General features: G+C 40.2%; 1 protein-coding gene and 1 long non-coding RNA gene across 6 annotated transcripts in view; one reads left to right on the top strand and one right to left on the bottom strand.

Moving 5' to 3' along the window:
* The window catches only part of CEP85L (centrosomal protein 85L), a 90027-nt gene that overhangs the window by 19770 nt on the left and 48369 nt on the right, over nucleotides 1-21888 (top strand). For all 5 annotated transcript variants that reach the window (XM_080999578.1, XM_080999577.1, XM_080999580.1 and 2 more), the window contains one exon: nucleotides 19654-20438. In XM_080999578.1, the coding sequence (XP_080855704.1) occupies nucleotides 19654-20438 (785 nt within the window). The remainder of the gene's footprint in view (nucleotides 1-19653; nucleotides 20439-21888) is intronic.
* Nucleotides 1995-20339, bottom strand: LOC308473912. Its single transcript, XR_013984394.1, has 2 exons — nucleotides 20200-20339; nucleotides 1995-2223 (listed from the first exon to the last, which is right to left on the bottom strand). It is a non-coding gene; the product is annotated as an uncharacterized lncRNA (long non-coding RNA).

Raw genomic sequence — 21888 nt, 5'->3', positions numbered from 1 at the left:
AGCAAAAGGAATGAGCTGTCTTGCTCGCACACCCCTGTGACTCTTTCCTTTCCACTCCCACAGGACAGTTCAGGCAGCATGGGGGTATATTGCCACATCTACCAAGATTGGCTCAAGTGTGAAGAGCAGCTAAGTGAGAGGAGAATTCTTCCTCTTCACTGCTGCCCTTCTCACCCCCCCCCCCCGCACCATCCTGTTCTTCCTCTTGCTTGGCAGTTTCAGAATATGCCAGGAAGGAATGAAGTAGCTCCTTTCATAAAAGCAGACTTGTCCCAGGATGCCACCAGTTCCAGTGTCTATTGTGTTTTCTTTCATTTATGCAAGAAGAATGCTATGAAATGATACTTTCTAATAGGGCAAACAGTTCTGAAAGGAAGAAATCAGTGAAACTGGAATCAGTCATAAATTATGAGTCTTTATTTATGATGTTTGCTGTATCATTATAGTTACTGCCAGTTCATTATGATACTGGTGCCCCTGGACTTTTAATGTACCACAATTTCTTTGTAAGCATTCCTGTATTTAGTGGCATAAGGAACATTTTACCTGTGTTTATATGTACCCATATGGCCTTGCACAGAGGACAGTGTCAAAATCTGGAAGGAGAATCTGGAAATCATGAGCGGGAGACAAGGGAGAGTTGTCTCTGTCCAACCTACACTCATTCACAAATGCTTGGTTGCTCTTGACAGTGTATGTAGTATCTTTAATGTGCAATCTACCTGACCCTCACAAGAATTGAATGGAGAGAATCATGAGGATTATTATTAATTGAATTTATTTACCACCCTATACCCAGAGGTCTCAGGGCAGTTCACAGATTACCACATTATGATTACTGGGCCATGTTGGCTTGAGTTTAGTCCATGAGCCCTTTCTACGCAATGACCTCAAACCTCTCTGTATACCTAACATGACCCCTTTCTCTGTGGGGCATGATTTATTAAATATTCATGAATGAAAAGGCAAGGCTATAAAACGTTCTGCATTAGAGCTGTTTATAAATGATTGATAAGCCCATTTGCTGCTGCAGTTTCAAGGATTAAACACCAGTGTTCACAGCCTTGATATTTCTTGTATGCTTACATCTCTTTGAACTAGCATAGAGCCTGTGAGGAGACAGAACCCATTGAATAAAAGGCGGTAAGCTTTCAGCTGAATCCTCTGTCTCCTCACAGGTTCTGTGGCAGCCCAAGTTGAGAAATGAGTCACTATTGTATGGGAGCTATTGCTGTTGCCTCCCGGCCCTTGTGCCATTGCAATAATGCCTTTCAGGAGACAGTGGGCAGAGTGCAGTGCTGTTTTCCCTTCTTCCTTCCCTATACCTCTTGTCTAACAACCTCTGATATTCAGTTTTGATGTTTGCACAGCTCAGAAGGCAGCCCTTGGTGATGAGTGCATGGGTGCAACTTAAAGACTACTGCTCCTAACTTGGCACAGTATGTATGGGAAGCATGCTTATGCGATGTGTTTTGTGTTTCCTCACTGCTTGCACAGCAAGGGCTTGGAGATCTAGTAGTTCTGTTCTCGTGAATACTACAGTTTGCCCAGTTGTTCTTGCTTACATTTTTAAAAAAATGCCAGTGTACACTATATGATCTGCAGTTGATGGCCAGATGTGGAAAAGGTTTCACTTAAATTTGTTGCTTGAGATTTGTTTTCTTACTTGCTTTTTTTAATGTACTAATTCCTGCTCTTACATGGGGCATCCAGTAGTCTGGTCCCCCATCAAAAGTTCTGATCAAATCCACACCTGCTTAGGTTCAACAGTGTACTTCAGCCTCAAGTACTCCCAGACCATGAATAGGGTCTTGCTTGAGATCTGTTTTCCCATGGAAACCATAAAACAATGTAAGCAGTGTTTAAACTGCCAGGAGAGGAAGTGAAGCTTAAGTCGCTCCCTTCCCTTGTGAAAGCAAAAGTTACAGAGAGGCGTGCCAACAGTTACTCTGCTAATGGAAAAAAGTTTGTTTCTGTCAAGTATCTTGTCAGTATTTCAAGTGCTTAAAAATTACAAGAAACCTTTATTTTTATATAATGGTACGGATACTCTTAAAATACAAGCAATGTCCTTTGCTGGCTGATTGGGTTCTCACATTTTGCCATTAGGTGTAAATAGCATGATAAAAGATCATTTATCTGAGTTGAGAATTTTTCCAACAAAGATTTTGCATGGATGTTGTGTTGCCTGTGGTAATCTGAGGTGCTAAACGAAGAGGAATCCTGCAAAAGAAGCAACATATGTCTTAAGATGCATCTCCAAAACAGAAATATTTTCTTTATGCTGATCTTAACTCCCAGCAACCCCGTCTCCAATTCAAAAAGCAAGCATGTGAATGGAGAATGGAATCCTGGTTTCAAATCCTGCCTGCTTTAGCCAAGAACTAAGCTTTGGACAAGTCACTGTCCCTTAGTCGCAGTTTCACAACTAAATATATTGTAAACTATTGAACTACTTTTGGAAGAGTTTGATCAAGACTAAACATGATAATTACTGTGGATCCCCGTGAAAGATAAAAATTATAGAACTGCTGATTAAGCAGCCCTGATCAAGATGGCTCTGGTTTTTGGAGTTCAGAGGATGATTTGAGGGAGCTGGTAGGAAGTTTCCCTAATAAAAGTTTCTCTGATCTGTTCAAAGGGTATATTGATTATCTACTAGTGGTTACATAATATGTTAGTTATCTAGTGGCATTAAAGTGCTCAAACTGTAATTGGCCTGTATAGTTTGAATGATAGTAGCAAGGTAAGATGGTAAGAAGGCAGATGAATGATGTGAGAGCAGGAAAGTAGAGTATCCTGATGTCGGGTGGAATTCCATGGAGAAAAGCAAAAAGCTTGTAGCCAGATTTCTTCCTTCCAGCTAATGCACTTGGTTCAGGAGACGATTCTCCTGGCAGCATATTGTATTGATTTTTAGGTTGGAGACCGCAAGTCTCTAGGATTCTGTAACAGAAGACTGCAATTAGTTGGAAAACGAGCTGGCTGTAAATCAAAAATGTCTTTGTAGACCAACCTGCTCATTTTGGATTAGATTGAATTTATAGATGCCTCCCATTTCTTGCATTGCTTTTAAGTGTTGCTAAGTAACGGAGCATTAAAGAGAATTATACAAATGTATGTCTGTGTGTCATATTTAAGGCTACCAAGGCATTTTTTTTAAGGAATAGAAGAGAAATAGAAAATAATTTGACTTGCTATAAACCTAATCAGATATTGATAGTTTAGTGGGAAATTTTGAAAACATAGAGATTGATCAGGTTGGGTTGGACATCCAGCATTCATTTGTGCCTCTTGGAAAATCTTCCTTTTCTGTGTCTAAATGTAAAATAGAAATAAAAAGAAATACATAGATTTGTTCTTCTCCATATATTTGATGTGAAGCATGGACAATAAAGGGCCTCTAATTTGGGGCATGACTCAGCCGAAGTTAAGTACTTTGAAGTCCCACTGAGTTAAGTAAAAACAATAGAGTTGTGACACCTTAAAGACTAACAAATTCCTTATGTCACAATAAATTTCAGTGAAGGATATTTAACATGTGCTTAAGGCCCCCTTGAAAATTGGGTTTATGCTTTTGTCATTGAAAACATCCCAAAAAACTCTCATGTCAAACTTGCCCTTCTGATAAATGCTCTCTTTGAGTGGAAGTAGGTGAGCACAAAAGTCTCGGCCACTCATTTGGCTTAATGTCTCATGCAGGGCTCTTCAACGGTCAGTATATGCCCACCCCCCAATACTCAGTGCATGTGAATTGTGATGTCAATGATCCTTTGGTTTGCCATTAATAAATTTTGCAGCCAGCAATGTCTGGGAGAGTTATAATAGATAATATATTCATTCAGAAGGCCCACTAAAATAGTTGCTATGGTTGAGCAAGCCTAGTTGAGCAGGAACATTTAATACCCATGCCCAGTTCACAGCTTGGATGTGAAGCTGTAGAATAAGGTAAGCTCCACTTTACTTTAGACTCAAGGTTTGCCACATAGTACCAGAATATTAAGCAGGCAGTCCTATTAAATGTCCTAATTTTGTTTCCCAAGTCTAGATCATGTAGGACTGCCCACACTTTGTTTAGTGTTTACAAAGCCATGTCACTGGTATTGACTAAATATTTATTTGTCACTACAGTTGTCTCTACAACAGACTAGTTAGGTGGCGTCTCACTGGAAGAGTAGTTGATGTAATTGAAGGTTTACGGTTACAACAACTCCAGGCACCTTAATGCAGCGAGATTAATTTCACAGTTTTCTGAAGTTGGAACACCCCTCAAGTGAAAAAGCCTCTAATCCTTAGGGTAATCCATTGGCTTTCTGCACTTACAGCTAATGAACTTGCGGTTTTTGTGATCTTAACTTGACAGTAAATTCATTAGGAGATCAGGGTTATATTGGGTCATTACAGTTTCGTTGGAGGGGGGAAAAAGAATTTCCAGTCTTAAAACCAGTGCCCAGTTTTTAGAGTACACACGTCAGAGCAAATAGGAATGCTTTTAACACATGATCACACCTTGTCAACGAGAACCATATTAGGGATTTGTATTATTTAAATTTTTCTACAAGAAGTGGAAACTTCTGTGGACAGATCAGAACAGAGGGCAGGTGTTTAGCAAATGTGAATTTTATTATGTATTTTGAGCAATTTTGATTATACATAATAATAGCAAATGTACTTGAGGGTGGTTCCTGCAATATTTCATACATTGAACCAAAGTGTTAAAGTGACTGCCTTTATTGCAAGGGTCAGATGAGGGAAGGGGAACTGATCTCTTCTTACTAAGCAAAGGTTAAGTTCTTCATCAGGAGACTAACAATTTTTTGCTTTGGTTTCCATGTTCCTTGGGCTCTGGCTATTAAATAAAGACTAGCATCCCACTGAAAGCAATTTGGAACATAGATTAGAGAAGGTCAGCAGAAACACAGTTTTACAAGAGCACAGAAATAACTCAATTTAAAAAAAAGTATAACCTATTGCATGGTAGCTGCCTGCCTGTTTTGTGTGGTCTGCAGGTGTATTTACTCTGCAGGCTGGGGGAAAGCTCTCATGAATGAAATACAGAGCAGCATTTTAAACCCATTTTAATGTATAAAGGTTTGTTTCTCTCAGTATTCTGTTGTTGCCTCTAGATATTAAATCCACAGTTGTGTGTACCAGTGGATAGTTCAGGGTAATACTTGATAACTTTAACGTATATGGCAGATAGCATGTTATCTTTTCTCTGTACAGTGGTACCTCGGGTTAAGAACTTAATTCGTTCCGGAGGTCCGTTCTTAACCTGAAACTGTTCTTAACCTGAAGCACCACTTTAGCTAATGGGGCCTCGTGCCACCGCTGCACGATTTCTGTTCTCATCCTGAAGCAAACTTCTTAACCCAAGGTAATATTTCTGGGTTAGCGGAGTCTGTAACCTGAAGCGTATGTATCCTGAAGCGTATGTAACCCAAGGTACCACTGTACTTTATGTAAGGAGCTGCATTAAGAGAACTGAAAACCACACAGAAATGTGATTATTAGCACCCTCCCTTTGATTGGAGACCTACAGGAAAAGATTTTTTAAAAAAATAATACTTGAAATTCATTGCTTCTTTCCTTTCTGCACCTCTTCTCATTAACAGCCTCTTCTGACTTTATGCTCTGTATGCTTTTTTATCATTTCCTCTTAATTGTGTTTTTAACTCTGTGGAATTCAAAAGTGACTGCAATCTAGTAACGAAATATGTTGCTGCTTTTGTTTCATATCAAGGCCTTTGGGTTGTTTGGCATATGTGCCTCTAGTGCTATATCAGAATTTTAGCAGTGGGAAGAACCATTAATTAAGTGCCGTATTTTTCGCTCTATAACACGCACCAGACCATAACACGCACGTAGTTTTTAGAGGAGGAAAACAAGAAAAAAAATATTCTAAACGAAATAGTGGATATATGATTTTTGTGGTTCATGCTTTGGCCACACACATGTGATCTGACAGTGAGTTTGGAGTAGCCCAATGCAAAAATCCTGAGGATCCATGTGGATCCATGCTTTGTAACCATGGAGGAGGGAAGGAAGGGGAACCATGGATCCTCTGCTCACGACTGCAGCAGATCCCCCCCCCCCCCCCGCCACCCGGAGGCATTCACTCCATAACATGCACAGACATTTCCCCTTACTTTCTAGGAGGAAAAAAGTGAGTGTTATGGTGCAAAAAATACGGTATATAATTAATTAAGCTTCCATTGGAAGGATGAATGCTAATGATGTTACCTTGTTGGAAGCCATTCAACTCAATAGAAGGAGGGGAAATGAGCATAACTAAATGCAGAGCTAGTGTCCAGGCTCCCATCCCAGTGAGCTTCATGACTGGGGATTTGAGCCCTGTTCTCCCAGGTCCTAGTCCAACCACACTACCACACTGGCTTCCTAGAGTACTTCTGCTATGGAGCAGCTATATAAATTAAGTAGGTAAATAAATATGGGGAAAGCAAGATGTCAGAGAAGGATCTGAAATACTTTCTTAGCAGCTTGAATTTGTTTTAGTCTGGATTTTTTTTTTATTTGATTTTTTTAATGTGTTGTAAACCGCTTTGAGATTTTTTACTTATGAAGTGGTATAGAGAAGATGATGATATACTCCCGCAATAAGGTTCCTAGACGTTCCGTTGATTCCAGCATTGCAGGGGGTAGGACTAGATGACCCTTAGGGGTACCTGTCAGCTCTACAGTTCTGTGATTCTATGACCGTAACCTAGGTTTAAGGTGGCATTTGGTGATTAACTTATATATCTGAGTTTCTAACCCTGCATGGCATACTCACCCACAGCATTCACTCTGCAGGAATGTTGGCATTGCAAACACGTGCTCCTTCAGGGTTGGTGGTTCTGCGCCCGTCTGTGAAGGTGGCACCTGGTTCTAGGCAACAAGACTGCACCCTCCTGTTCAGTTGCTGTTGCCTTGTGTTTCATCTCTCGCCTTGGCTGCTCAAAGCCTCCCTATCCCCCGCCCCCAGTCCTACATTCTGCAGGAAGGGGAAGTGGCATCCCTGCTCCTCCTTCTGAAGTAGCTGAAGTTGGTGCAGAAAGGGGAGGTCTCCCCACTCCTCCAGCCCAATTTTTAACTATTTAACCTTTCCTCCTGCCTCTCTCTCCCTCCTGTGTCAGAGTTTACCCATTCAAACCTGATCCCTATGACACTGCGAGACTCATGACAGCTGGATATTTCATTTGAAGGCATTTCAATAAGATAAGGTGTCGGTTTTGACATGTTCATAGTACAGTACTTGATGTGTGGAGCACTTTATAGTCGTCACCCTTACAACTGCAGAGGGTCATTATCCACTAGTCATCACTGGGTTAAAATTCTTACACTGTCCAAGTCCAGACACTAGGCTATATAAAGCAGTGGAATTCTTGATGCCAGCTAATGTTCTCCTAATAAAATTTGAGTTGAAATTGGATTTACATAGTTTTATAACAAGATTGGCAAAACCAGCTATGACTTGTTTTCTTGTCCTCTGCAGCAAAGCTTATAAGTGGTCAGCACTTTCAGTGCTTATGCACTTTGTATGTTTTATTATGTTAATAGCTTAAAAATAAATAAATTAAGGTTTCAGCATTTTAAGGAGATGCTTGATGCTCTGTGAATGTTTCATCAGTGTGTGGAGGCAAATTATTACTAGTTCCAGCAATTCATTAGTGTAAGTGGGGACAGAAACAAGTCCCAGATTAGAGCTGAATATTCTTGATCTGGATTACTTTATTTACTGTTTTCAAATATCAAATGAAAATTGTTCCCTTATTTTGAGGAATTCTACCTCAGTACTAGCCCAGTGTCAGTGCAGTACAGATGGTACAGTCACGCTACATTTAGGTGAAAGGCTTGCAAATTTCAGGCTTGTCGAGTCTGCTATGTTTTTTAGTAGAATCCTGAGGTCTACGACTCAGAATCAGCTGCACAGTAGTGGGTCAGGGAGACAGATATGTCCTCAGAATTAAGAAACAGTTTGTCTCTGAGCAGGAAATTAATTCTATGCTCAGCTGAGGAATTAGTTTTCAGTACTGGAACTGGACTCACATTCCAGTCATACAGACATCTGACCCTAGTTTCTTGACAGCCTTCCCCGTGTCAGAAATTGAGTTTGAGGGAGGAAGGAGCCTTTTTGCTATTGCCATTCTTAAATTATTGGGAGTAATACACACTTGCTATTCGACGCGTGGATGGCAATCTGCTTTCTGCCTGCCCCTGTATATAGAGCTGCAGTCAGCTGCTCTGAAACTAAGCAGGTCTTGGTCTAATCAGTGTCTGGATGGAAGGCTGAGAACTTAGATATGCTGCCTTGAATCCACCAAGGAAGAAAAATGTAATGTGTGCACTCTCTCTCTCATGCAATATATATAAGCATGCTTTGTGGTACTTCATGGAGACAATAATTAATGTATTTCACCTGAAACACACTGGCATCGGAAGTGTTAAAGGCTCTCTCTGTTTATGACCATAACAGTCTTATACCAGTTTATTTTATTTTTAATGGAAGTGTGCGCTCAAACTGAAGAACAATGTGTGTATGTGCACACGTGTATTGCTAACAGCATAAACACCAGAATAGTTTTTAAAAAAAACTTTACATATTTACCTATAGAATAGTTAATTCTCTTAAATATATAACATAAATATATTTACATTTCTACCAACAATTTGGTACTTTAAAATCTCAGTCCTTCTTTCTGTAAGCTTCTTAGTTTGGTTTATCAACCCACTTTCATACTCTTTTGTTGCCATAACAAAACTTTGAGACTCAGTACCCACATACCTCTCTTCCTGATTGATGATATAAAATACTGTCTATGAGGCTTCTAAAAATCACTAGGGTGTGGGCGTGTTTGTGTATCTGTGTGTGTTGATGTGTATTGGTGTGCACGTGCTAGGTTTCACATTTCATCCCAGTAGCATTGCTCTGGTCAGATACCATTGCAAATGGGATTTGCTGTTACTATTAGGTGACACATAAAAACACATAAGAAGCTGCAGTGTGCAAAATAGCTCCCTGTATGTTTTCTATCTTGTCCTTCCCCTTCCCCTAGGGCTCCAGAACACTTTAAATCATTAATGTCAGTAAACCAGCCTGAAATAGCTTATTTTAGTGAACTTGGTGCAGGAGGCTGAATACATTTAAGTACCTCTGGATAGGTTATCTGAGTAGGTGGTTCTGTATTTGTATTTGATATTTTCTCTCCTTTGTTCTGTAGCTGCTTATGTATTTATAGCTTACCTAGTTGATTTCTGTTAAGACGCGCCGAACTCATTTTTAGTTTTGGGGATGGCTGTGCTAAGGAAATACGTAATTACTAGGAAGCAAGCCCCATTGAGCTCTGTGAGACTTACCTCTGAGTAAATATGTTTAGTGTTGCACTGCATGAGAACTTCACCACTCTCACTTTCCTTAAAAAATAATGGCTTGAAATTTAATTTTATTATTAGTTATAACATTTGAACTTAGTACAGTCGTACCTCGGGTTACACACGCTTCAGGTTACAAGTGCTTCTGGTTACAGATTCCGCTAACCCAGAAATAGTACCTCGGGTTAAGAACTTTGCTTCAGGATGAGAACAGAAATAGTGCAGCGGCGGCGCAGCAGCAGAAGGAAGCCCCATTAGCTAAAGTGGTGCTTCAGGTTAAGAACAGTTTCAGGTTAAGAACGGACCTCCAGAACGAATTAAGTTCTTAACCAGAGGTACCACTGTATTCTCTTGTTAGCTTATAGTATAGAAGAATAAAAGAATAAAAATAAAGCATAAGCAATATAAATAAAGCTAATATAGATACAAAGTAAACAATAATAAAAACTTTCCACAGCTCCAAAGTTAAATAAAGATATAAAAACCGAGACCAGACTTCATGAGTTATCTAAAAATAGCAACCTGAGTGAACAGAAAAATCTTCACTTGGAGCTGATAAGACCCCAAGGATGGCATTAGACATACCTTTTTGGGAATAATGTTGCATTACTAGTTGTGTACTACTACTGAAAAGGCTTTCTGCCTGGTTTGTTACCTGCCTCACTTCTTTCAATAGAGGCACTTTAAACATGGTCAGACCAAATGGGATAAAAGGTTTGAATTATCTCACATTCTGAGCATTCAGAACCAGCATGTCAAGGAAAGGCTAGCATAGGCTAGTTTGAATATGCAATAGAGTTTTTTTTAAGATGTGGGGAGTATTCAAACATTTAAACCAGGCATCCCCAAATTCGGCCCTCCAGATGTTTGTGACTACAATTCCCAACATCTCTGACCACTGGTCCTGTTAGCTAGGGATGATGGGAGTTGTAGTCCCAAAACATCTGGAAGGCCGAGTTTGGAGATACCTGATTTAAACCCATAAAGTGGTCATCCAGCAACAGAGCTATCACGTGAGCCTGGCGAATTGTGTTCCGTGTGTATCTGAGATGTAGGATACGTGATGTTTGAGGCTATTGGTGAACTTAACAGTAGAGGGTAGGAAAAACACAGGATAATAATAATAATAATAATAATAATAATAATTTGTAACAAGCTTTTAAAAAATCTGATTGCTGTAAATGGATTTAAAAACAAGCAAGTCCAGACTTGCAGTCAAATAGACACAATACAAAGGAGAAAAAGAATGGTGAAGGAAGAGAAAACCAAACCAATTCTTAAAGTTACATACTAGATCTTATCTAGCTGGAATGGCCATAGCAGATACAGTTATGAGACAGGAGGAGGCAAAATGGCAGTTAGTCAGCTGATCTGATGGAGTGTGATTTACTGTGTCCTTTTCCTCTGATGCAGCCATATTGAAAATTGTGCTGGCTTATATCTGTCTCATTCCTGACTCAGAGAAAAACATCAGGAGGGTAGGTGAACACATATAATTCACTTCTGCTGAATGTGACGAAGATTAAGAGTGCTATTGCAGGCGCCATCCTACAAAGAACATTGAGGGGGCCCAACGCGATGTCCTGTGTGATGGCGCACAATGTCCCTATATTTTTCCGCGCTAGGCCTCTGCCCCCTGGAGCCAGCGCCTATGGCTAATATATATGTTTCCCCCCTAAAACAGAGGAGTATTAGGTCAAGCACTAATGAAAGTCAAGAAAGCTTTCATTAGTAACCTCCTTTTGTCTTAGACAGGTTTTTTTCTGGAATTGCTAACAAATAGTACACTTTCCATTAAATTTGTGAACTGTAGAATTACCAAAAAAAGGCAACAGTTTCCGTTTAAAGTGCTGTGTATATGTACAGTTATATTTTATACATTGCTTTTAGTAAAATCTGATGCTTAACTTTGTCCAGGCTGCTGCCTCTGTTCCTAGCCTTTCTTAGGAACTGATGTTTTAGCGAAACATTGGGCATTCTGTAAGGGTTTATTTGGCAGAGATGATTGTTCCTGGCCTTCATTGTATCTTGTATAGTGTTAAGCAATGCTTGGGTGGTGAAGAACAATATTGCTGTTTCATAACAACTTTTAATAAGAATGTAAGTCTCTACATCGCTGGAGAGGAAAAATAAAAAGAACCCCTGAGAAGTTATATCATCAGCAGTTTGAAAATGTATGGGTATATGATGGATAAAACAGTCCCATTAAATTTCATTATCTAGGGGAAAATAGACAGGCAATGTGTTGTAGAAACTTATAGAAGATTAGACTCTTGTGTAGCCTATGGAGCTTTCAGCCTTGAATTTAGGTTTTATTGCCAGTATTTTAATCAAATGAAAATGTCAGGTTATACTGCCGCCCATAATAAAGGTGTATAAATAATATTGGGATTTCAGTTTACCACCTAGCTTTGTAGGCAATTACTTTTTATCCCGTGCCCTAAAATGTATGGTTTCACATCAGGAAACATACAACAGTAAGCACATTGCCTAAGAATTTTGGGATTTCCATCTTGGCTTTGAGTTGGCTTGTTTCAAACAAGCCATAGTTGACATCAGTCGCAATGATACCTAGGTGTTAACGGTTGATTTGGATGACACAATAAACTGTAGTTAAACAAAAACAAGTGAAAGTTTTCAGCTATGTCAGAAGAAGAGGGGGGTGCAAGAACTTGTGGTTTATCTAGGCATCGTGTTAAATTCAAGTATAATGTGTCTGCCTTAGTTCAAATAATCCTACACTTTTTTTGGTACTAGGGGTGCTTCCACATGGGGACTTGATACTGCATATGGATTATTCATATCTGGTTTGGATGTGTGCACAAATATGCTTCTACACATTCAATTTCTTCATTTGTGCATATTCATTATTATTCATCCTTTTGCCATTCACACCAGTGGGCGGAGCTTGGTTGAATAGATCAATATCAGCCATGCATCCCCCCCCCCCAAAGCCACAACAAGCCTTTTGCTGTTGCTGTTGTTATCCAAACCCTGCTGTATGTATTGTTATTACAATCTGTGTGATAATTATCCTCGTGTATTTTGTGGACATCTTCAGAGAACAACAACTCCTAACTGGGTCATTAATAATATTGCATGTGGCAACCGGTGGAAATGGGCTTGCTTGTAATGTTTAGGTTGCCAGAAACAAAATGACTAGGTTGTGCTGAGGTGAAGAGAAAATAGAAGGGGTGTGAGAGACCACCCACCAAAGTGACACGTGGCAAACCACCCACAAACCAAATAAATGTTTCAACAAGCTTCTACACCAGTTTTGACTGAATAAATAACGGGGCATTTTACTTACTGGGTATTCTGTCGTAAATAGAAATATGGATTAAATGTAAAATAAGTACGGTTAGGCATTTGGATAATGACAACACTTTGTCAACATGGCAAAAAACTTGTGCATTAGCAACACTGATGCCACAATAAACTCATTTCTGGAAGCATCCAGTCTGCCTTGAATCTTTGTTTTCAAAAATTCATTGTAACAGTCATGAGATCAGACTTGTGCAGAGTTTGTCTGAGCCCCAGGGCAGGAGTCTTGTTAGAATAAAATTATAAGCTCAAACAAAAAAACAGCCGGTCCCTGGCAGGCCCCCCTGAACATCTTAACCCTCTGAGGGCCCTCTGCTCTGCATGGACGTGCACGAGATGCTTTATTTAGAATACTAGGATCTTGTTTCCCCTCCTTGATCTCCAAGCCCAGGTCATTTTGTATGGGTATGTGAGGTAAATGGAAAGTTCTAGAATAATCAGCATTATACTTCAGAAGTTGTCCTAAATGCAATTCATCTGGACTAGGTAGCTGCATTTTTCCTCCAAATGAGTTGGAGAGAGAAAAATACAACACATATCCTGCAGTAATTCACATGGTGAATAGTTTGTGGTTTGAACTGTCCCCCAATGATAGATTGGGGGTGCAGTAGAGTAACAGCATCACAAATGAAATGTAGTGTGAGAATAATCCCAAAGTTAAATAATGGTCCCACATAGTACGGGAGTTGGATGGCGGATGTGGGGGAAAGTAGGCAAGGTTAAAAGTAGTTAAAAACTGATTTAATGTGGCCTTTTCCCACCAATGTTAGAGGTGATGCTCTCAGTATAAATCTGAATAAACATGTCACCCACACAGTCACCTCGCTTACTAGTTTCCTGACACCTCCTTATATTGCTCTCAAATGACATTCTGTCTTGCTGCAGAGCACAATTCATCCATGGCTGTGGATCCTTTTGCTGGCTCATCAGCTATGTGGTGCGCTTACTGGCAAACTGCCCAAATACATTGTTTTACCCTTCATTCTCCCCTCACTTAATTTAAGTAACTCTTAAAAAAATTAAACATACTGAAGGGGTTTGAACAACCTGAGCTGAAAGTTGAAGCTAATTTCACATGAAGAGCTTTGTTATTCTCATATTCCTAGAACACAAAAGCTTTATAAATTCAGAATAAAAACTGCTTCTTTGGCTTCATGAGTGTATTGTCAGTTGTTCTCATGCTACTTCTGGATGTTCCTTTTGCGTTGTTACTCCAGCTCTTGAAGTTGTCAACACAACATTATTATGTCATTGCATCTTGGAATTTAATGGAATTGCTACCAAAGCAATGGTGAAAATTTTGAATTCACATTTCTAAATAAGATTGACAGCCCATGTGGCTCTAGGGGTGTGGGGAGATTATTCCAGTGTATTCTAATTTTCAAAAAGAAAAAAAGGCAATAGGCACCTTAAAAAACCCCATAAGCATATGGAATGGATTGTTGGGGAATTTGCAACTGGACTGTTGTGGACTTCATACCCAATAAAGCTCTGTTCTGCTGATTTTGGCCCCAGTATTTTCTGATCAGTCTTGCTGTGTGACCTGACTGTATCCATAGGCAGTAGGAATTTCAGTGAAAATAAAAGCGGATATAGTAAAATACCATATTTTTCCATCTATAAGACGCCCCCATGTATAAAAGGTAAAGGGACCCCTGACCATTAGGTCCAGTCATGAACGACTCTGGGGTTGTGGCGCTCATCTCACTTTACTGGCCTAGGGAGCTCGCGTACAGCTTCTGGGTCATGTGGCCAGCATGACTAAGCCGCTTCTGGTGAACCAGAGCAGCGCACGGAAATGCCGTTAACCTTCCCGCCGGAGCAGTACCTATTTATCTATTTGCGCTTGACATGCTTTCGAATTGCTAGGTTGGCAGGAGCTAGGACCGAGCAACGGAAGCTCACCCCGTCGCGGGGATTCAAACCGCCGACCTTCTGATTGGCAAGCCCTAGGCTCTGTGGTTTAGACCACAGCGCCACCCACGTCTGTCCCCCATGTATAAGACGCCCCCTATTTTGGGGGACTCAGATTGTTGCCAGTCCACTCTCGGCACTATCCATGTATAAGACCCCTCCCCCTAATTTTTGACATTATTTTTAAGGGAAAAACCTAGTCTTATGCACGGAAAAATATGGTACTTTCAGTTGCATCATACCAGCAAAACAATGGGTTGCATTTTTTCTAGTAATTTATTAAGCTTGTCTTCATTCTGCTCTTGAAGTCTTAACTGTTTCTTGATAATGCAAAATTAGAACTGCAATGAACTATAACCCCAGACAAATTCCCTCAACCTTTGCAAGAGTTATCAGCTGTTTCAGAGAATATAGTTGTCTTGATCTAGCAAGAAAGCACTGTATATGGAAGCTGGTTTCTAGTTCTGAATCATTCTTTTACATCTTTTATATATCAGGTTCTACATGTGCAGAAGTATACATTGCACAGGATGAAGTAGCTCGCATTCCCAACTATGGTTCTGTGTGGCATTTGTCACAGTGCTGTAGAATGGGGTTCTGAGCACCTCCTTTTGATTCTAGGTACCCCACATGTGATCACTACCAAAACTGTGACCATGTGTGTGGTAGTGATGTGCAAAGATATCTCCTTAGAGGAGAAGATGAAAAGGGGCCAGAAGAACTGGCATTAAATCCTGGCTGAGACACAGAATTGTAAATCACATTGTAGACAAACAATGCAAATCGTAAAATTGGGGAATTTCAGGACCACAGCCACAAGGGTTTGTAGAAAGCGTACAGCTAGGATAATTGCAATATTATATTTCTTGCTCTTGTAAATTTCTCCCATGTTTTGAAAGAGTCAGTTCACCGCTGCTTTTGTTGCAAGGTTCACGCAGAAGTTAAAAGGAGTCAAAAATAGAAGATAATTGGACTTACATGTTCAGAGGCAATATGTCTCTGAAATCCTAATTGCTGGGGGACAGACAACAGAGGAGGGCTGATTGTGAACTCCCTGCAGGCATTCATCTGATCCAGCAGAGCAGTGCTTATGCTATGCAAGTTGTCATTTTAGCCAAGCAAGTAGGTTAGGGTTCATTCAGACTGTCCGTGTTTCACGGGAGGGATTCAGGCACATTGGAAAACGAGACTTGCATCCTGATGCAACATATCCACTTTAAGCAACAACAACAACAACACCCAGAGTTTTTGCAGTTTGGAAAGTGATAGAAAAATGTGTTGAAAAGTGTGGGATGAACAAATGAATTATGGGAAAGGGTATAAACTCCCCACAAGCAAATCAGGATGAATGCAGGGTCAATGTTCATTGTCATATAACCAAATTGGAACATATGCTCAGTAAAGGCTGGATATAATCTAGCCTCCGCATAAGCTTTGTGCAAGCAGATCAAGATGAGTGCTCAACAAATCGGTTGTCTACAGGTCCTACCATGGTGCTGTGTTGTTTCCTAGGCTGAAGCAGTGCAGCGCAGTACCATGGCAGCTGCTTTGGCGTCTGTCTTTAAAAGTTGCCATGTGGAAACACAAGACAGCTTGTACTGTTTAAAATGGACCCAACTTAGGGCTTATCCACACTTTCTCTTGTCCTGCTGCTTTCCCCTGGGAAAAACCACTCTCTAGCACTCAGTCACTGCAAACGGCATTTTAGGTTTTCTGTGGATTGTCGTTTGTTCCAATTTAGAGCAAAAGAGTGGATTTTCCCAGGAAAGGAGCAGAAAGCGTGGGCCAAGTGGAAAGCTGCTCACATCCATTCTTTCTAGTGGCTGTGTGGATGAGCCCTTGGTTATGCTGCTTAATTTTAGTGCATCTTCTCCAAGTAAAACTTGGTCGAATGTCACCCACTGAAAAGCAATGGCACAAGTTAAAAAGAAACCCACACCCAATCTCAGGGTTTGTGACAAGACTGTTTTGCAACGGAAGAAAAATAAAATCTGCAAGCAAATATTTATTTCAAATAGAAAAAAATAACTTGTAGACAGTTATAAGTTGGCAGACAACTCCTTGAGTAAAAATGGTTTCACTGTCTTGCTGTGTGTACAGTTCAGTTAGAATGAAACCAGCCAAGTGTGCATTTATGTACTCATTCTTTTCCCAGGGGCATTCGTGTAATTATGGCTGAATAGATGGCAATAACCCGGTAACAGAACTTCTGAACAATGCACGTGGCAAACCGCCTTTTATTATTTGTTTGAACAGACAAGATTTGACTGCTGGTGTCCCTATGCTATAAACTAGGAGCACAAGATACTAGCTTTAATTGACTAATCACTGTGGTTAATCAACTAAAACTTTAATTAAATATTAACATTCCATGTTTCACCCTGCTTAATTGGTGGAAATGATGATCATCAGTAAAGATTTCAGGACCTTGGACTCTGAAAGAGCCCAGTACCATGTAGGAGACACAGAAGCACAACCCTTCCTTTCCCAGAGTCTTGATTTAAGAAGAAACTTGAAAGATGACCTTTTCTTTCAGTTTGCATGCAAAGCTACCAGAATAGTTTGGCATTCAGAGTGAAACTGCTATGGTTACTCCTCTTACAGGAATAGCCACAGGAAGCTGAAGGTGTCAGTGTTAAGCTGAAGTCAGTGTCAGTACATTTTCTGCCGTGCAATCCTGTGTGCATTTTACTCAGATGTAAGTCCTATTGAATTCAGTGGGGTTTACTCCCAAGTACGTGTGCGCAGCATTACAGATGCTGGCATAGAATTACAGCCTTTTGTGTAGATTAATATAGCATTGCACAGTTAAACATTTACCTTCCATAACACAATTGTGTACAGTATGGCTTCAGAATTTACTCCAATTTAGAATGTTCTATAGGCTCAGATCCAGTGAAAAAGAATATACAGTTTTACCTCGGTTTTCGAACGTAATCCATTCTGGAAGACAGTTTGACTTCCGAAACATTGGAAAACCGAAACTCAATAGCCGACAGCTAGGCTTCAGGGTCTTGCACTCAGCGGAAGCCGCGTTTCCTGTTCGACTTCCAAGGTGCATTCAGAAACTGAAGCAGTTACTTCCGGGTTTTCGGCATTCGAAAACCAAGGTACCACTGTTTTAAATATTGTCATTCTTTCCTTCACTGTGATATGTAGCTTTATTTATTAATTTGCAAGTTGTTATAAATATAAAAGGAATTGCCCACTTGTTTCAAAGTCCTCCAAAAGGATCTGTCAACATTTTGGAGTATGTACATTTATTTGTATATGATTCAGTACGCTAGATACTTCAACAATTTTAACTTTTTAATGACATCTTTGGACTATGGCCATCGTAGTTAAGAGAGATGGCAATGAAATGTCATGTGAGAAGTAACATACTTTTGCAAGTCAAGTACGGTCTGTTCTCTGGAACACTGTACCTTCCATAACACAATTGTGTACAATGTGGCTTTTTAATGACATCTTTAATGACACCTTCCCCGCTCCTTCCTGAGATCTGTGTGTCTGATCCTCTGTGCCACCATTAGCAGAGAGCTGCTGAACAGGATTAAATTGCCTTTAACATGATTTACCTGAATTCTGCTAAGCATTACTCTCCTTGAAAACCATAATGGCACGGAGCACTCAGAAGTCTTGGAATTGTTTTGTTCTTTCCCCCAAAGCCATACATTGTAACTGTAGCAGATCACGATGATTAAGAACAAATAGAAAGACTTTTTAAAAAGCCTCCCGTGTAACAGCAACGTGAACAGCTTGGGGGAAGGTTGAGCCACGTGACGTTGTAAAGGCTAAGATTCTAACGCCAGGATTAGCTGCTTATTTTTGGTAGTCTGCAGGCTTTGATGCAAAGCAGCAGTTGCTAGGCATAGGAGAGCTGCTACTCAGATTCCAGTAACCTCTGCCTCACCTTTGTTAATTTTAACTTGCTTGTCTGTCTAGAAACATTGGCACATTGGCATTTTCTATACGCCTACTGATATTTCAGATGGTGAAGGGAGCCAGAATGGAAGAGGCGAGGCACTAGCTATATACCATTGCTATATACTGCGTTGTTTTTCAGTATGCAAAGGCTTGAATCTTAACTTCTTGTTCCATCAGCCAGATTTTCTACCTCCCACATCTCTCTGCACGGACACCCCCCCCCCCCAAAGCCTATTCTGGGAGTTATGGGGTTCTTTTGAGCAGCATGGCATATGTTGCAGGGGGCCACAACACCAAAGGAAAACTGTCCGAAATTGGGGATCCCACCTCCTTGCATTAATAAAGGTGCCATTCTTTTGTGCAATTGCACATTTGGTTCTAGTATATTATCTACCTATATGTTTGAAGGTGTACAGTGATTTTATTAGCAAAACCATGTGATTTACTAGTGGATATTCTAAATAGGAAACTAATAAGCCTTTATTTCTTCATTTGTGTTTAGTGTAACTTCCTTATTATCCCAGAATTGTTTTGGGAAAATGGCTACATATTAAGGTCATTAAAACATACATATAGGGTGCTGCCAGGCAGGTGTTTGTTGGGGGTCTGTGTTGGTCATGCGTGTGAGGTTTTTTTCCCCTACAAGTCCTCTACGTTAGAATGCTTTAAGCATGAGGAGCGGAAGAAACAAACAAAACATTTGATGCAGCTTTCCAGCCTCTTCCTGAAAATTTCAGAGATCAGTTCAGTCCTGTGTAGTTTTAGTGTATATAGTGAACTATAGTTTTTCCATCTTCCACAAATTCTGTTAGTATACTACACGGATGAGAAAACCTGTGACCCTGCAGATGTTGCTGGACTGATTCCCATCAGCTCTAGCCAGCAAATGGTAGGGGATTGAGGAGAGCTGCTGTCTATCAAATCTGAAGGGCCACAGATTGCCTTGTGCCTGGTGTACTGCAATATAGACAGGCCTCTCACGAATTAAAAACCAAGTATGTTTCAAATAATGTCATCTGTGTCAACACATTATGTTTAATTTCTTTGTGGTGCTTAATCTTGACCTGTTCTTATTTGCGCTGTGTTCACTCACATGATGAAAATCTTTTCCTCCAGATCATTCCACCTCAAGCGGTACTTCGTCATTTAAGCCCAGCCGTTCACTGGTCTCGATTCCCACTGCCCATGTGATGCCGTCTAATACCAGCTCTTCACTATCCCAGCATAGGGAACCTCTGAAGCCTGACTGTTCAAAATGGAGTACAAGCTTTTTGAGGTCCGCCGCAAGCAGGCATCAGGGCATCCTGGACAGTTCTCTCGACATGAAGGACTTGAGGCCTGTAAGGAAATGGTCATCTTTGTCTAAACTCAGCGCACCCATTACCTGTAGCCAGGATGGGAGTGTTTATTCAGCAGAGTGCAGGACAAGCATGGATAAATTGGGAAGAGACAGCACTGTGTCACCACAATTAAGAATAAATGGGACGAGCTGTTTGCACAACAGCATGGAATTACTCAAGATGGAGGACAGAGAAACTGGGAAAAAAAGAAATTCTACCTTGGACTGCAAATACAAATTTGAAAGTTGCAGCAAGGAAGACTTGGGTGTTCTTGATCCCTCAAACAGGAGACATGCCTTAGATATGACCTATAGTGCCTTACCTGAAAGCAAGCCTGTCACATCCAATTGCGAAGTGTTTCATCAAGGATATATAACTTTGGGACCGCAGGCTGTGAGCGGGGTTCCCATTCAACCCTCAGAGAGGACTCAAAGATGGCTTACAGAACAATTTCATACAAACCCTCCAGAGTCCAGGCCTTCTGAAGAACCATACAGTTTATCTCCTTGGCAGTTACAGCAGCTTGAAGAACTTAGAACAGGAAGTGAACATCCTGTGCAGGTAAGAGCAGAAATTCAGTTTTTGCTGCCACCAAGTGGATTGAAAGAGAAATGACATCAAATAACATATTAAATGCAGTGGTCCTCTACAGTCATATAGTGTAGCATGCGTCTGATGTCTTTGATAGTAAAGATTTTAATTGAAATGAACTGGGAATTTATGGGAGGGCAAGTCAATTAAGTATTAATATCACTCTATCTAGCTCTGTACATCGACCACAATCACCTTTACATTTATGCTTACTTAGCTCATTAAAGTTAAAGAAATTGATCCATCCCTAACTCTGTGTTGAATTAGGGACCATTGACTTCAGGCTTTTTATGTCATTAGCATATTTAAGGTAAATAACTCAGTTTCTTGGGGTGATGTGTATTATCCCTGAGTTACCACAACTTGCTATCTTCAAAAACATATTTTGCTAAAATAAACTTGGAGAGAATACAATTAGGGTTTTTTTTCTGTTTCACCTGTTCGAGTATGTTATGAATACATTTTGAGTGACAGAGTAGTTTGCACTTAAAAATGGTAAAGTTTCGTATAAAAATATTTTCTCTTTTGATCGATGCTGCATCTCATAGAATATTGAATGTCTGGAATACCTGAGTCAGTGATTTATATAATGTAAGTTTTTGTTGATGCTGCGGATCCAAGGCTTCTTTCCCTTTTCTTTTTGCCTAGATGGTAGCAATTCATTAGAGTCAAATTTTGCTCTGAATTAGTTATAGATTTTCCGTTGTTGCAGAATTAAGCCCTACACATTTTTTTAGGTGACCGAGACACTTGCCCAGACCGTTCCATGTCCTCATCCATGTATGCAGCTCAGTCTGGAAGTTGTATGTCCTTCCCAGCTCTGTAGCCAGGTGTCACTTGTGTAACCAACTCATTCATTATTACAGCTGAGCCCTGACCACAGCACATGGAAGATGGTACACTGATGCCAACTACTTCACAGTGCCTGCAACTTCAAAAGTGAGAACCATGTGTTTTGGTGGGAGTTCTGAATTGCCCTCCAAAAGAAAAAGGTGGTGGGGTTTTTTTTGTTTTGTTTTTGCAACTTAAAACTATTTTTTCAGGTATTTGTATATTGAGTTGCTCTGTTTTAGTTTCCTGGTTTTCTTAACTGCTGTTATCCAAAATAATCATAAACCAGTTCTATGGTTTGCTGTGATAGCAAATACCAACCTCAAGGTCAATGCAAAATAGAGCACTTCTATGACACAGTAATAGTAGAGCATTCATTATTCACTGAGTGCTGATGCAGAGAAAAACTGGGAACTGGTCTTCATACTCTGTATGAGAGTAGCATAATGGGAAAAGAAAACATTGGCATCATTTCAACCCTGTAATGTGGTAAATAAAGGGCTGTGGAAGTGGTTCTGTTCACCATAGAACAGAGTTGGGAATGGTTTATGTAGCAGTTCAGATACGCATTTATGTAGCAGTTCAGAGC

This window comes from Podarcis pityusensis, assembly GCF_964106645.2.
Source record: "Podarcis pityusensis genome assembly, chromosome: 3".
In the NCBI taxonomy this organism is placed as follows: domain Eukaryota; kingdom Metazoa; phylum Chordata; class Lepidosauria; order Squamata; family Lacertidae; genus Podarcis; species Podarcis pityusensis.
This window is presented reverse-complemented; position numbering and strand designations above follow the sequence as displayed.